We start from the raw sequence: 16,440 nt of genomic DNA, 5'->3' as shown, positions 1-16,440 counted from the left end.
TATTTTGGTGACATTTCTCTTGGTGTACTGTGAGATTTTTCTCATATCAAATCCGTTTTGGCTCAATGGTTGAAAAGTACTGCACTAATGAATAAGATGCTGGACTCGGATGACTGCACCTTGTCCTTGGACAATCTCTTTTTTGAGAAACCTATCGTCCACAAAGTGTGAGTACAACCAGAAAGCCCTGCAACTCGCTCTCGTACCTTTTATTTCATTTAATTTTTGTTTGTAATCAACAGAAAGCCATTGAAACGAGTGGTCAGTCCATGGCAAGTGGAAGCACCGCCATCTCTTTCCCAGATTCCCTCCACTCAGGTTTTGCAGGAAGAGGCAGAGTCGCTCACTACCCTGTACAGTATGTTCTCTTCTGGATTAGGGTGTATTCTTTTTCACTTGACTCTCAGAAAGAACCCCTCTCTCTTTGCCTTGAAAACAGATTGCGATGAAAACCGTTGTAAGAAGCATTCACATAATAACTGCAGTACAATTCAGTTCTTCTAACAGCTCTAAATTCACAGGTCTCCAACAAAGACTGTCAAACAATCTCATTGAGAGGGAAAATGAAGAGATCCATGACAGCGCCCACAGCATCTGTAGACCCAAAGGCCTTTGGGGAGGTGAAGGTCTTAGGGACCTCTCTCAGGGTCCCAGTCAGACTAGCATTGATGAAGGTGGGCATGATACTGATCGAGGAACCATCTGCATGAAGTATTTATCTGTGGATGACCGTAAAGGACCACCTCTGCAGAGAAGGCAAGTCTGAAGCCTCTTTGTTTCAGGATTTTTCACTATGCCAAACTGCTTTTTGTTGCACAGTGAGTTGAGCTCCCTGCCGCCATACAATGCTCACAACTCGATGTTTTACTCAAGTAAAAAAAATGTGCCAAACGGCATCTCGTATTAGTTGGGTCACTCATCGTATCTCAAGGTATCACCGTATAACTGAAACAACGCTGATGTGGGGTGGTAGGATGGTGGCGGAAGAGCCTTTATTCGTTCCTCCTGTCACTATACGTATGTCGCTGGAAGAGATAGTTAAACAATATATAGTCAATAAATAATCATTTTTGGACCAATTTAATTACATTCTGTAACTGTGTTTTGGTGTTTTCATTGGTGCATTTCCTGAAGCGGCTCAATCTTCAGCTTACTAATATTACTGGAAGCCTACTTTTAAAATAACCTCCACACTGGACTGCAGCGAAGTCTTCATCTTTTTTGCTCTGCTGTGGTCCCGCCTCCAACAGCTTGTTCAAGGTTCCCGTGTCGAAGTGCGGAGGTGACTCGTCAAACGCAAACGACCTCTGTCGTAGTCACGCAGCATCCGGACCGCAACCTTTTCTCAGTCCGGTTGGCATGGCAACAGCACCTCCTCCTTTTCAGCCACCGAGGGTGACATTTGGCCAAGCCGCTCCTCCTTCCCCAATCCTTCCAGCCTCACTCCTCCCCCCTCCTCTGGTCTCATCTGCAATGAGCGTCAATCCCCCCCAGCAGGCGGCCCGTGTAGAAAGGCAGGACAAGGGCACAATGAGAGCCTTGCTTCCACCCGCCGCGCCCCAGCCGCTCCACATCCAAGGTGCTGCACTGCAATGACACACTTTAAAAAAAAACGCACCTCAGAAGAACACTCCGACTGATCACTATGTAGCCTCAAAATAAGGTTGCGGCTAACCACCATGCAAATGTGCAGCCATGGCAGCAGCTAGCACAATGTGCTTGGGTTGCAATGAGGTGAACTGGGGTGAGCTCCTCCATTGACTGTCTAGCTGTAGGTGACCGTGCTAACCACCAGGTGGTAGAAAGGAACAGCGGGCAGAAGGAGAAAATATTTTTACCAGTGTGTCCCAACCTTGATTGAGCCCTCAAATCAAGTATCAAGTATCAAATACAACTTTATTGTCACATATACCCATCCATCCATCCATTTCTGATCCGCTTTATTCTCACAATGCTCGCGGGGGGTGCCGGAGCCTATCCCACCTTATATAAATTTACTTTCCAAAAAATCTCATTACACACCACCAAACAAAAATTTCACAATATATACAGTGTATACAATAAAGTACTGAAAAGGTACAGAACATTTTAATGGCTGGATTGTGTGCTTTGTAGGGACTTCAGGAGCTGACGTTTTGCGACCAGTCTCGGAAATCCGTATCCTTTTTTTATAGTAAACCACAATTATAAAAGACCATGTAAAGTGGAAATCAATGTTTTCTAAATTTGACACACTCACGCCGAACTCCAAAATGCGTTATGTGATGCTATTTTAGCCATGACCAAAAACTGAATGGTTGAAAAACAGTTTAACACTTTATTTCCACAACTGAGTACGACATAACTCTCAGTCTTTCTTCATCAAGCTGGAATGTATTTTTGAAACAAATCTCCGAAATCACCTTGAAGGGCCTTTAAAATGAAATGTTTTATGCCTTGGTTTTCACAAATACATTTTCAGTTCCTGATCCAATGCGAACAGCAGCTAAGTTCCGACAAGTCTTCAGCGAGTTCCCCTTTTTCAACTACATCCAGTCTAAAGCTCTAGACGACGTAAGCAATCTTTAAACGGAGTCCTTTTCGAGTTTGAGAGGACTAACTTTTATAATTTGTTCATCTCAGATTCTTTACACAGACAAGAACTTTGTGGCATGTGCTCCTACCGGATCTGGTAAAACTGTCCTGTTTGAATTAGCCATCATTCACCTGTTGATGGAGACCTCCGAGCCCTGGAGAGGCGTCAAAGTTGTATATAGTGAGTTTTCGGTAGATCCCGTTTCAAGTTTACACGTCAAACAGAATTCACACAAATTGTGAGGGGGAAAGAAAACAGTCGGTATTGGCTTCAAGAGATCATTTATTTCAATCAGTGTTTCTGTTTCATGTTTGATTGTTTTTGCTTGCCAGTGGCCCCCATCAAAGCTCTCTGTAGTCAGTGCTTTGAGAACTGGACAAAGAAGTTTGTTCCTCTGGGGCTGAACTGCAAGGAGTTGACGGGCGACACCGAGATCGACGACTTGTTTGAAATTCAGGACTCGCACATCATCTTGACCACTCCGGTGTGTGCAGTGAAAGGGTGGTGGGGTATGGTGCAAAAGGCGTCCTTCTCTGAGTCCATCTTATAACGATCGATTCCTTCTCCAGGAAAAATGGGACAGCTTGACCAGGAGGTGGAAGGACAACTGTCTGCTGCAATTGGTCAGACTCTTCCTTATAGATGAGGTCAGTGCGATTATTAAATATTAAGCCCCAGTGTGTGACACAAACGTCCTTTTTGGTACACACAATATTCATTTTTAGTGTCTGAATGCCAGCATCCCAGGAAGCAAATGTTTCCATCGAATCGATAAAGAGGATCTTTTTTTTTTTTTCTTCCAGGTTCATGTCGTGAAGGATGCAACCCGTGGTGCCACTCTCGAAGTTGTGGTCAGCAGGATGAAGGCCGTACATGCCTACAGGACAATCCAGAATCAAGACAATGACATCTCGATGAGATTTGTGGCTGTGTCAGCCACCATACCCAATATTTCCGATGTACGGACACTGGGATTGGATTCTCATTTGTAGCTGAAGTCGGAGTTTGATTACTAGTCCCTGTATTGTGTCGCTGTGTTTAGGTAGCAGACTGGCTGTCCAATGAGAAGGGTCCTGCCTCGTATATGGCATTGGATGAGAGCCACCGCCCAGTGAAGTTGAGGAAAGTGGTGTTAGGATTCCCCTGTAACCCAAACCAAACCGAGTTCAAGTTCGACTTATCGCTCAATTACAAGATGGCCAATATCATACAGACTTACTCTGACCACAAGCCCGCTTTAGTGGTGCGTCCACTCTAAAACTAAAGTCATGTAGTCTTGTTGAAATCGTATTGTTCTTGCTAACCCCCGCGCCAACAATCATCTTCTTCCAAAGTTTTGCTCCACCAGAAAAGGAACCCAGCAGTCAGCTGCCGTTTTAGCGAAGGAAGCGCGCTTTGTTATGGTCCCTGAGCACAAGCAAAGGTGTCTACGCAACAGCGTGAATGAAAAACTCTTGCATGGAACAGATTCAAGATAAAAAGCTTTGGGAATCTATCATCTCTTCATCTTCTTGCAGGTTGATGAACTATGCGCAGTCTCTTCTGGATTCCAAATTGAAAGGTGAGGTTTTTTTTTTTGGGGGGTGGGGGGTCATATACAATTATGTGGGCTTCAGCTAATATGTGGTAATGTAATTCAGTGGGAAGCTGGCGGAACAGATTGACGTTGATAACGGTGTTTTATTTGCTGTGTAGATCTGGTGATGCTGGGAGTTGGTTACCACCACGCCGGAGTGGATGCCTCTGACAGAAAAGTGATAGAAAAGGCCTTCACTCTCGGGGACCTGCCTGTCCTGTGTAAGACTGGCTGTGTGTGACACATGATCCTGTGCATCTTTCGGACACATTTTCAGACAATTGCTCCGTGTAGCATTACTTTTGGTGATACTTGTGTACTGTGTGGTTGTCTGTCTGTCTATCTGTGTTTTATACGCGTAGTTACCACACGCACTCTGGCCATGGGAGTGAACCTGCCTGCTCACCTGGTGGTGATCAAGTCCACCATGCAGTATGTCGCAGGCTCCTGTGAAGAGTACAGTGAGGTGGACCTGCTGCAGATGATTGGCCGGGCTGGAAGACCACAGGTAATGTCAGAATTAGTTACTCAAATTTACTAGTAAGATTTTTTTTTTTTTAAATGTCATGAAATAAAATTCTGCTCGCTAATGATTTAATATTCTTGTCTTAGTTTGACACATCTGCCACTGCAGTGATCATGACCAAGATGCAAACCAAAGACAAGCATATGAAACTCATGAATGGGAATGAGATTATCGAGAGCAGGTATTGGATTTTCTCAGAGTGTGTCAAAACAGGGCAGGGAAAATCTGATACAGCACGGAGAACTAAATATGTTTCGGACAGTTTGCACAGTCACCTGGTGGAGCACCTGAATGCCGAGATAGTTCTCCAAACCATCAGCGATGTCAACATGGCTCTGGACTGGATACGCTCCACCTTCCTGTACATCCGAGCGCTGAAGAACCCAGAACACTATGGTTAGCTCGATTTAGAAAGCCTCACCATGAGGAGAGTGTGGTCCTCGCGGTTCTAATTTCAATACCCATGCAAAGCCATTTGTGAATCACCCTTTCAGGCTTCTCTGCTGCCATCGGCAAATGTGGAATTGAGTCAAAACTCCAAGGTAGGCTTTTCCTTCATTTTTAATGTCCACTTGGGTATGAGACATCCTCCCCATCACACACGGACACAAACGATCGTGTCGAAAGGCGGTCTCCAATTTCCCACTTCACATTTGTGATCTGTGATTGACCCGGGCCGACTTTACGAGTGGGGAGATCTGCTTGCAGTACTTTGCACGCTTCGATCTTCTACGTGGACTCCAGCGAGCCCGTCGGTTCAACTCACTGGCACTTTTGACAATGGGTGAAAGATGGATGAATTCTCCATTGCTTGGATAGCTGTAGAACATTCAAACAGATTCACAGAATCCTCATCTTTTATTCTTTGTTAAGTTGGTGGAGCTCCCAATCTTAATGTAAAAATTTGTGACTCCTCTGCTATCTTAGAACTCTGTCTGAAGAACCTCAACTCTCTGTCCTCTATCAATGCGATCACGATGGATGAGGACATCAATATTAAACCCACAGGTAGCAAAGCACCTTTTGGTGAGGTTGTTACATGAGTTTCTCTTTCATGAATTTGTGTTTGTCTGAGATGTTCCGGCTTCAATTTACTCAGGATGCCCCAAATGTTTTGTTATGTTTTCAGAGGCTGGCCGGTTAATGGCAAGGTACTGTATTGCCTTCAACACCATGCTGCAGTTCAGCAACGTATCCGGCACAGAGAATCTGTCTGACCTAGTAGGTGACGCGAGCAAGCTAACGAGAGGTTACAGTCCAAATGCACGCCGGGTATTTTGACTTGGATTGAATTCCCGTTGTTTCAGCTCTCAATCTGATACGTCTCATTGAACAGATTGAGCTGGTGTCAAAGAGCCAAGAGTTCAGTGACATTCAGCTGAGAGTGACCGAGAAGAGGCCCTTGAATACCTTAAACCGGGACAAGAACAGAACAACCATTAGGTCTCGTCATCCACAATTACTATTCATCGTGTTATCTGTTGATTAATGCGTCGTCATTTCAGTATAGTCGCTTTCAGTTTTTTGTTTGTTTTGGTTAATAACTTGTAGAAATAACAGATGACCCGGCGCCAGACAAATAGTATTGATTTTTTTAACTGTATGAAATCGACCATATTTAGACATAATTTTTTGCACCTGATAGTGACGATATTTGTTTTGGGACGTAGGTTCAAATTTAGGTCTGATGAACTTGCATATATTTCTCAGGTTTCCGATGGATGGAAAAATCAAAAGCAATGATATGAAAGTGAACTGGTGGGTGATTTTATTTTCCCTTTGGCAAACTTGTGTCTGATAAAGAGGAAATGGAGTACCTACTTTGAATTGTTTTCCATGCTTGTGGTTTTATTGCCTTACAGCTTGATTCAAGCTCATTTGGGGTCCATCTCACTTCAAGATTTTGGCCTCACACAGGATACAGCAAAAATATTCAGGAACGGCATGCGCATCAGCAAGTGTACGTCAGCAAAAGCAGAGATGACAAATGTGTTTGGGCTTTCAAAACAGACTTCAATTTTAAATGTGTTTTGACTCCAACCAGGCCTTTCTGAATACCTGAATCAGCATTCCAAAATGGGCTTCAGTACTCTGCTCAACTCCCTGATCTTGGCCAAATGTTTCAGAGCAAAACTCTGGGAGAACTCTGCGTATGTCTCTAAACAGATTGACAAGATAGGTGAGACTGCCGCAAAAACAAATCGCATTGTACTTGCGCCAAACAGTCCATGTGAAATGTTGAATACCGTGTTTCAGGCCAAACTCTGTCAACTGCTATGGTGAATGCTGGACTTACTACATTCAGCAAGATAGAGCAAACCCACCCGAGGGAGATTGAGCTGGTCAGTCTTCTTCTTAAAGAACACACGTTTTGTTTTTGGTACAAGATAGTTTTATTAAATTCACAGACTCAGGCAAACGTAAGTGGAGTACAATGTCCAATTTCACTGAATTGGTCTGTTCCGTTTAGTGGGGTCCCATGACATTTTTTTTTTTTTTTTACTGCTTGAGAAATTTGTTTTACTGCACAGCACAGTGCGATGACTATAGTTTGTTGTTCATTTGGCATTACATCCTATCTCACGACACTGACAATCGGGTTCGAGTTCGTTTCCTAGTCAGATGTTGCGACAACGCAGACAATTGAGAAAAACGATGTGGGACTTAACTCCGGATAATATTGTGCGGCAGGAAGTCCATCCGGCGTAAAAAAAAAACAATTAAATCCGGCGTAAAAATAATTAAATAAATAAGGCGAGCGATTCACTATAGCGACCCCTGATGGGAGTCTGCCAACGTTCCTTGTGTACACAGCAGAACCCGGGTAGAAACTTCGGGCATTTGATTCAGCAAGGTTTATCGCTGGGCTCACGTAACGTATATCATAGAAATTGACGGCGACTGACGTCCGTTTTCCGGAAAGCAGAGTGGCGCAGCGGAAGCGTGCTGGGCCCATAACCCAGAGGTCGATGGATCGAAACCATCCTCTGCTAATTTGTTAAAAATATTTTTGATAAGATATCTAACGAAGTTGCAGGCGAATATATTTTTTATCTGCAAAAACCTTAGATTTGTTTTTAGCAATGCCGTAATGATCTGTACTGTACTGCATATTGCTAGTCGACCACTAATTAGAACACAGACCTCCAGCAAGCCTGAAGTATGAATTAAAGTGAAAACAAACTCACAGAGTTTTGCATTTAGTTCTGTGTCCTTTGGTAGTAGTTAACATTTTACAAGTAATATTGACTGCAGTCAAAGAGGGTCAGAAAAAAAACAAAGCTAGTCATCAGCCAAGACATTTGGCTGGCACAGTCATACATATTTGATACTGTGACGTAAATGATATCACAACATATGTTTTCTGCAGATTCTCAACAGACATCCACCATTTGGAAACCAAATCAAGGAATTTGTCGTGCACCTCCCAAAGTATGCAATCACCTTGGAACAGGTAAACGGCTTTGGTAGAGTGGTCTGTGAAGAGTTTTAGCACGATGAAAAAATCCAATGCAAGTTTTCTTTGGAGTTACAGTCGTCTATCATTCACAATTTTCTTTCATGTCGTGACTGTATTTCGCAGCTGCCGAGGTACGGCTGTGATATCGCTGAGATTGTGGTGAAGGTGAACCTCCAAAACCGAGAACTCCTGCTGACCAAGAGAACAGCCCCAGGCAATCACTACGTTTCTCTGGTCATCGGAGACGCCGACAACAATTGTGTCTTCCAGCAAAAAATCACGTAGGGGATGTTTGACAAACCGATATTGATTGTGTAATAATAATAAAATAAAATAAAACAACCTTGATCTTTTTTTGCCCAGTGACCTGATGCTGCTGAAGAGCAATAGCTGGTCAAAGAAGATTGAAGTGGTGAAGGCCTCGAAGGGAGATGAGATCAGTGTTAATCTCATCAGCTCGGAATATGGTAAAATGATGTTTCATTTCAAGATCATGTTCCAAAGTATGTGCAATCAACGACCGGATTGTTTTTTTTTTCTATTTTCCCTCTTGGACAGTTGGCCTCGACATCCAGCAGAAATTCAATGTATACTACGCAGGAGCACGCTCGTTTGAGACGGATAACCCGGGCAGCATGTCTCGTGATTCTGCTGGAGAGACGCCGCAGCAGTCAGGAGCAAAACCTCACTCTGCTATCAAAGCTGCACCTCTTCAGGAGAACACAACATCTTCCACAGAGCAAGGTACGAACTCCAAGCGTCGGGATTGGTGAAAATATCAAAAAGTAACCCCTGTTTCATTGACTTCAATGTGATTAGTTGGAGGACAGAAAAGACAGTGTAACCACCTCTGCAAGAATAAGGACCAGTGCGGCCATGACTGTTGTAAATATAATCAGTCATCTTTTGACAAGACCGTCTTTGTGCACACAGACACAAACATTATTTGGTCTTCCAATTTCTACTGAGTATCTCTCATCTGCTTCCAAGGTAAAACTGGTGTAACTGTGGCCCGCAAGAGGCCGGCAAGCAAAGCTGCATGTTTTTCTTCCTATTTGAGCGACCTGAGGAGCAGGTGCGACACACTTGCACCCACTCCGGTCAAACGACTCAAGGTGAGATTATAGGAACATGGCAGAGGATCCCTTATTTTTGCTGGCTCATAAGCGGATACAGCAATTGATACTGATCAGAGAATGTATGATTATTTGGGGGTGTTAAGATTTGAGTCCCGCTTGAATATTTGTGTTTATCTACTCGTTAGATGAAAATGACGGAGCACTCTGTGGATGTCAACATGCAGCAGTTTTCCTACAAAGCTAAGAAATTACACACCTTGTCCAGGTAATCCCGTGGTGCAGCAATCAACAATAATGAAATCTAAAAACCATGTTTAATTTCACTGGTTACACCTCTCTTGTTTGAAGCGATGACGCATACCACCACAACGCTTCCGTTGTGATGATGGATCAAACCGCAGAAGGTTCTTCGCAGTATCCGTACCATATGGATGACTTTGACAACGGTACCAATTCTCCGCCTTAAAGTCTTTGTTCGGTGACGATCCTTTTTTTTTTTTTTTGTATATGATGTACACCCTCTTTAGATGATGTCCTATTTATGGACATGCACACAGCAGTGGAGGAGCCAATCCAAGCTAATGTTGCTCCTCCTACCAACCAAGGTCATCCCATCCCAACACTAAGTTCTAGCTCATAAATGGCCATTTCCACATTTCAGGCCAACAGAGAAATTAATTCTGCCTGTCATTTGTTTTAATTCATATTCAGCTTCTGTCGGGTGGAGAAATGGCGGATCACATGCTGCTGTGAGTAAAATCCCCAAAGCGCACATGAACTCAGCATGACTCCATCAAGCACGGATTTCCCCACAGAGACCCTGGCGAGTGTCAAATCAGAGCACACGCGACAACGATGAGGCATTGTCCCAAATACCAAGTGTTAGCTTTGACCTCGGAAACGATTGGGATGACTGGAGCGACTTTGATGAGGAGACACCGGTTCATGCCAGTGACACATCACTGACTCAAAGGCAGTCAGCTAAATGCACCAAAACAGGTAATCTCTTTCACGTGTGAGTTTCCGTCATATGATGTTCCTGTTTTGTTTTTAATAAACTTAGTTGAATGACATTCCTGTTTGTATATGCAGGTTATGTGGCCAAATCGCCATGTCACCCCACACCCATGGCACTGAGGTAGGGTCAAGAACATCACTTACATGCACGGCAAATGCGTAACTTTACGTTTTGTTTTTACCGGCAAATATTCAAACTATTAACAAGGCTTAGTGCAGCTGCATCTATGTTGTCACAAATTGTATTATCCATATCGAATTAGAGCTCAGTTCATGGGGAAACTTTAGTTAAAAATTCATTGTGTGTGTGTGTGTGTGTATTTGTTATATTTGTTTGTTTTTTTTATTTTATTTTACTTTTGTTGACTTTTTATTTTTCACGTTTTTTTTCCCGCAGGTCAATTTCCCAAAATATTCTCAACAGTCCTGAACCCTCTCCTTTTACAGCCAGACAGACGAGCCAAACAAAGGTATGCGATGGTTAACATGCGGAGAGACTAACTACGGCCTCTGACATATTGATGACTGAATAGGGGGCACTCAATTTTGTTTAACGTTGAATCACGTGTAGATGAACAATAATACCGCATGCAGTTCAGTAGTATCAGTAGCTGTTTGTTCTAATTTTGTACATACATATTGGTTTTGTTCATTCTATTAGTTTTCATTTGGTCATTGCACTTTATGTCAACATTGTTTTATCTGAGCAGTGCTACCTCCGGCACTCAGGAAGTACTGTTATCTACTTACAAGCAGTTGTAAATATAAGAAGACCATTTGTATGCGTTTCAATGACATCTTCATTCTGCTCGCTATAAACAGAATTGGCATGTTGTGGACTCGATTCATCGTTTTCTTCATGTGCAGGATGCAAGCGTGTTTGGTACAGGGATTGCAACAAAATCACCAGAAAGAACAAATTCAAGCAGTGTGGCCCCACCAACTCAAAGATTCAATTTCTTCTCGCGTGACACCATTGCGAGCGACAACAGCATGTAAAGATTCATTTCATAACAACGCTTCAGCTTCAGTTGTTTTTCTTGCAAATTTTAGAACACGATTTCCAGGTAATTTGATTTTTGCCGAATGCCTGCCTTATGTTTCAGGACCGACAGCAAAGAAGAGGAAGCTTTTCTTGGAATATTTGACGGTATATTTTAGAACTTCTGGATGAGAAAATGGGAAAAAAAATTTCCTTCCCATTGATGGATGTTGTGGGATGTTGTTGTTGATTCCCCAGATACAATTTTGTGTGTTATATGTCATTGTTCATTTGTTTCCTCGGGTGATGGTAGACAGTACAGACTTAATATATAAATAAAAGGGTGGTATGATTGAATGTTTAAATTGATAGGAGGCTAAGGGCTAAGAATGTTAAGGTCTGAATTGAAGTTTGCGCTTATGTCTGCTCCTGAAGAAGAGAACATGTATTTCTTCATTAAAGCTATTTATTTATAGAGACACGACGTTGTGACAGTATTATTATTTGTTTCAGTGACTTTTAAATCACCCACAGAACCCACAGAATCATCGTGGGTTCACTGGGCAAGCTCATCATCCATTATCTGATCTTCTTATCCTCATAAGGGCACACATAGACGAACGTCCAGTCACACCGTGGAACAATTTAGAATGTTGTTTATACTGTTTATCGTTTTTATGTTGAACCAAGTAAGCATGATTTTAATGTCCCGGACTGAATTTCGTTAATTTATGCGTGAGCGTAGCCATGACGTACTCCCGCTGTTCCCACGGTATGTCATGTCTATCGCGAGATATCCTTGGTTTGACGTCATTTTAGCGGGTATTTTGTTGGCGGAAAAGGCAGTCGCCCCCGTCGTACGTATGAAACTTTTATATTTCCTGTATTCACACGCGTTATGCTTACATTTTATAAGTCAACTTAGTCGCTCCAGACTTTCGAAAGTTTATAATACATTTGTGTATACTCTGGAAAACGCCGCATTTTACGTCGAACTCATGAGGTGAGTTTATTTTTTACTGAATTTTACGTTCGTCGTCTTATGTCGAGTCTCACTTTTCTCTACCTGACTCTTAGATGGATTCGTCGGTCGTGTGCACGGAAACGTTTGCAACGGACGGCTGTCTCAAGTCTGGAAACAAGAAAAAGATCTCAAGTGAGCTGAAGTGTTGTAGGTTTAACCCAATGGAGGTGTAGGCTCCCATGAAATATGCTTCCACTGGCTTCCACGTTAACTCGCTCCCGGTTCTAGCTCCCTGGCCCACCAATTTAGAATCACAAATTTAGCCTTTATATGTGTTCCGATATGTGTGGAGTTTGTACGTCCGGTTTGGGTTTTCCTCGGGTGCTCTGGCTTTCTCACACATGATTAACATGCACGTTAATGTTCACTGAAGAATCTTTTGCCACAACCCTACAAATTATGTTTGGTGTTTTCCTCCAGGGGATGTGGATTCGGACATTGGAGCGCTCTACAAGGCGGTTCCTCAGCTTGCCAAGACTTTTCGTATCATAGAGAAAATCGGAGAAGGTGCCCCGTTTATTGGATCATTTGTGTCATGTATCTTCTTATACTGTACATTAACATTTATAATTTGCTTTAATGCTATTATCACTTTTATTTGGCCTGTTGCTGATGTGTCTTTATAACTTGTACACCAGGGACATTCAGCTCCGTCTACCTTGGTGAGGCTCGGATGCTGGATGGTCGCAGAGAGGTATTTGCCCTCAAGCACCTCATCCCAACCAGCCATCCAACTCGCATCGCCGCCGAGCTCCAATGTCTCACTGTTGCTGGGTTTGTTTATTTCAATTTGAAGATTCTGTTTTCACTGACATGTCGTTTTATTTTATTCGTTTTAATTACCCGTTGCTTGAAAACAGACTTGACCCCCCTTTATTTTTGCAGGGGCAGAGAGAATGTGATCGGTGTGGAATACTGCTTCAGGAAGGAGGATCAAGTCGTGATTGTCATGCCTTATATGGAACATCAAGCAATCGTGGTAAGAAACAATACCTTTCAAAAGTTTGGTGTCACTGAAATCCCCTTATTTTTCACAGAAAAGCACAGTTTCTTTTCAAATCGTTGACATTAAAATGTTACAACCAGGACATCATCGGCTCATTGAGCTTTGAAGAGGTCCGTCTTTACATCTATCACCTGTTGAAGGCACTCAGACACATCCATCAATTTGGTATAATCCATCGAGATATCAAACCAAACAACTTCCTCTACAACAGGAAGGCCAAGACGTGAGTAGAAACAACACAAAACACTCGTATCTTGTAAACCTGTATCTCAAGGCCTCATTGCAATACATTTAAACAATCTCTGTGCGCAGTTTTGCCCTGGTGGACTTTGGCCTGGCTCAGGGAACGGCCGACACTCAAATTGAGCTGCTCAAGGTGGTCAGACACAAATTGTCAGCACAGAAAGCCGGAGGCTTTAAAGAAAGACGAGACAAAGCGCTACGTAGACCACAGACCACCAACACAGCCCCCATGTCACTGCCTCCACCACCATCCACAGCTCACCTACCTTCCTCCACCACCGCTTCGGCTGCTCGGAAAGCGGGGATCCAAAAAACACGATCTGTCACGAGCACAGCGGAGGCCTCTACCTCTCACACAAAGCACACAAAGGTGTCTGCGCCGAAATGAGCACTTTCCTTCCTGGTGATTGCAGGGCTGGCTGTCTTTTCTCCCTTTCCACTATTTTGGTGCCTTCAGTGTATCACAATGTTTGAAGAGAAGTGAACAAATGATGGTCACTAGAAACGCAATGTAGCTGTCTGTCGGCTGAAGGAACTGCTGAGACATTTTGACACAGGTGCTTCACTTGATTTCTAAATTGGTACCATCATACACTGCAGTCATCCAACTCCTTGAAAACTGACTAGAAACGAACAAAATATTCAGACAAAATACGGTGAAGCACACAACTGTTGTTATATTAGCACATTAAAAATTTACCTTGTTCTAAGTGAGCTAATCCTCCTTTTTAATTACCATATAGTGCGTAGGGAATGTACGGAATGAGTGAATGATTCCAAAACCCCCCCCCTCTGATTATTTATTGTCCTGTTTTTCTGAAGTGATTCCCCCCCCCCCTAATCTCATCAGTGTTTGTTGTCTCCAGGATTTAGCCGGTTCACGCAAAGCACCAAGGCCCGTGTTTAGCGAGAAGAACCTGAACAGCTGCGATTCAGCCGCCACCGAACACGAAACGAAGACACACGTAAGCCTTTTGCTAACTCCGTTTTCAGCATCCATCCATTTTCAATCATTTTGCTATTTTTTTTCCTTATTAGGAAAAATTGTGTCAATCTTTAAATCAAGAAAAACAAGGAAACTTTTGCATAAGTTCCACATCACTGTAAACTAAAACCGAAATCCGACATGCATTGCGATATTCATGTTTAACTCTTTTCTTCAGCTGATAAAACCCATGAAAAGAGGGGAGCTCTCCAGTTCAAGGTTCCCTTCGGCCCGAGGGGGACCAGCCATGGTCAGGAGTCAGAAAGCTCAGAGAGGCGGTCATCAACCTCTCACTTGTAACTGCTTCCAGACGGACCGCGTCTGCAATGTTTGCCTGTCAAGGTAAAGGGCTGAATGTTTGCGGTTTTACGGTGCTTTTTATTTTCAAATACAGTACACGTGACCTGCTCCTCTTGTGCCTCCAAAGGAAGCAGCAGGTGGCTCCCAGGGCAGGAACGCCAGGTTTCCGTGCACCAGAGGTTCTCACCAAGTGCCCGGATCAAGGGACGGGTAGGTCTCTTGAACAGGAATTAGAAATTGAGTCATAGGAACAAAGCCCTGTTGAAGCAAGTATCCATCCATCCATCCATCCGTCCGTCTGTCCGTTAGCTGAGCTGCTTATCCTTACAAGGGTTGCGGGGCGTGCTGTAGCCTCTTACAGTTGTTTTAGGGCAGTAGGCGAGGGACACCCTGAACTGGTTGCCAATCGCAGGGCACACAGAGGTTGGGCATGTGTATTAAAATTGCAGCTCCAAAATGTATTTTGTAACTAAAAACTAATTATTTTACTTTTTCAAGACCATTTATTTTATTTTTCAACAAAATGTCAAATATTTGGTACATTAAGATAAGTATCGGGGGGGGGGATGTACAGACACAAACCAAGCAAAATTTCGTCAGTGGCGCAAATGATGATTTCCCCCACCGTATGGTAGCGGTAGGTTCCAGCATATTTTAAACAAATGTGTTTCCTCCTGCACTCAGCCATTGATGTGTGGTCAGCCGGAGTGATATTCCTCTCCCTGCTCAGCGGACGCTACCCGTTCTTCAAAGCCAGCGACGACATGGTGGCTCTCGCTCAGATCATGACGATACGGGGCTCCAGAGAGACCGTACGAGCAGCCAAGGCGTTCGGTGCGTTTCGACACCATTATAATTGCGGCTTGAGCCACCATCATCGTTAATCATCACCCGCTCTGTCCAGGCAAGACGGTGCTGTGCAGTCGGGAGCTTCCCCGAATGGACCTCAGAGTCCTCTGCGAGATGCTCAGAGGACGCAGGGCGGATGAAGTCGTCAAGCCGATCAGTAAAACTAGATTTGATTGTAAAGCTCCAGATCACCAACCTCAAAACCGAGCTTGTGAGACTCCTCCAATGCTCCCGAAAAGCCAGGACCAAACCCCGAATGCCTCCCCTCGTCACGACTGCCTGGTCCAAGATGAACGGGGGTGGGACGCAGTTCCCGATGAGGCCTACGACCTACTAGACCACTTATTGGATCTCAACCCGGCCAGCAGAGTTACAGCAGCACAAGCCCTGGAGCACCCGCTCTTTAAAAACTTGTAAACCCCCCCGCCCCTGCCCCGTCGTTCAAGTTCTAGTACTATTCACAAAACGTTCAAGCTATTGGGCTTTGGGGTCACATTTCAGGAGGATACCGTTTTCAGGTAAATTTCACGAGACCATGTCTAAACCTTAATGCCTTTCTGTGACTCTTCCAGTACTGCTGTTGATAAACCCATCTGAATGTATAAATTCTGAACATTTTCTCAGATGAAAGCAGCCACTGAGTTTACAGTGTCATCCGCAGGTTTCAGCAGAGACTGGAAGCGTTACAGAAAGTCAGAGAGGTGGAGATTTCTAATTTTGGTGGCAGCTATGGTGTAGAAGAATCAGGCTTTTAGTGGACTTCTCTAATAAAACAAGAGGAAAAAAACAATATTGGTGCTATGTATTGTCCTGCGTGC

The 16,440-nt window shown here is 43.7% G+C and overlaps 2 protein-coding genes across 3 annotated transcripts; both read left to right on the top strand.

Moving 5' to 3' along the window:
• The first annotated feature begins 31 nt into the window (after window positions 1-31).
• hfm1 (helicase for meiosis 1) lies at window positions 32-11,687 on the top strand. Its single transcript, XM_052088225.1, has 40 exons — window positions 32-167; window positions 243-358; window positions 522-756; window positions 1,251-1,579; window positions 2,116-2,157; window positions 2,483-2,553; window positions 2,623-2,755; window positions 2,908-3,059; window positions 3,145-3,222; window positions 3,379-3,534; window positions 3,618-3,818; window positions 3,910-3,998; window positions 4,093-4,136; window positions 4,271-4,372; window positions 4,514-4,659; window positions 4,764-4,858; window positions 4,940-5,073; window positions 5,172-5,219; window positions 5,605-5,685; window positions 5,807-5,898; window positions 6,014-6,120; window positions 6,388-6,435; window positions 6,540-6,637; window positions 6,722-6,856; window positions 6,934-7,019; window positions 8,048-8,131; window positions 8,261-8,418; window positions 8,501-8,604; window positions 8,696-8,881; window positions 8,957-9,022; window positions 9,128-9,252; window positions 9,402-9,481; window positions 9,565-9,662; window positions 9,744-9,821; window positions 9,928-9,965; window positions 10,032-10,215; window positions 10,309-10,354; window positions 10,631-10,703; window positions 11,101-11,228; window positions 11,340-11,687. Exons 1-40 carry the CDS (start codon window positions 88-90, stop codon window positions 11,392-11,394), a joined length of 4,401 nt encoding a protein of 1,466 aa, XP_051944185.1. The 5' UTR covers window positions 32-87; the 3' UTR covers window positions 11,395-11,687.
• Window positions 11,688-11,826: 139 nt separating this feature from the next.
• On the top strand, window positions 11,827-16,414 carry cdc7 (cell division cycle 7 homolog (S. cerevisiae)). 2 transcript variants are annotated; one of them, XM_052088175.1, is made up of 12 exons: window positions 11,827-12,218; window positions 12,293-12,371; window positions 12,660-12,746; window positions 12,878-13,013; window positions 13,125-13,218; window positions 13,326-13,468; window positions 13,558-13,621; window positions 14,355-14,453; window positions 14,652-14,815; window positions 14,901-14,983; window positions 15,458-15,607; window positions 15,678-16,414. In XM_052088175.1, exons 2-12 carry the CDS (start codon window positions 12,293-12,295, stop codon window positions 16,037-16,039), a joined length of 1,461 nt encoding a protein of 486 aa, XP_051944135.1. In that variant the 5' UTR covers window positions 11,827-12,218; the 3' UTR covers window positions 16,040-16,414. The 2 variants fall into 2 exon arrangements, with proteins under 2 accessions (XP_051944135.1, XP_051944134.1); XM_052088174.1 differs by having other exon boundaries at window positions 13,558-13,858.
• Window positions 16,415-16,440: the final 26 nt, after the last annotated feature.

This window comes from Hippocampus zosterae, chromosome 15, assembly GCF_025434085.1.
Source record: "Hippocampus zosterae strain Florida chromosome 15, ASM2543408v3, whole genome shotgun sequence".
Taxonomy (NCBI): domain Eukaryota; kingdom Metazoa; phylum Chordata; class Actinopteri; order Syngnathiformes; family Syngnathidae; genus Hippocampus; species Hippocampus zosterae.
The sequence above is the reverse complement of the archived record's forward strand: the minus strand, read 5'-3'. Positions and strand labels throughout refer to the sequence as shown.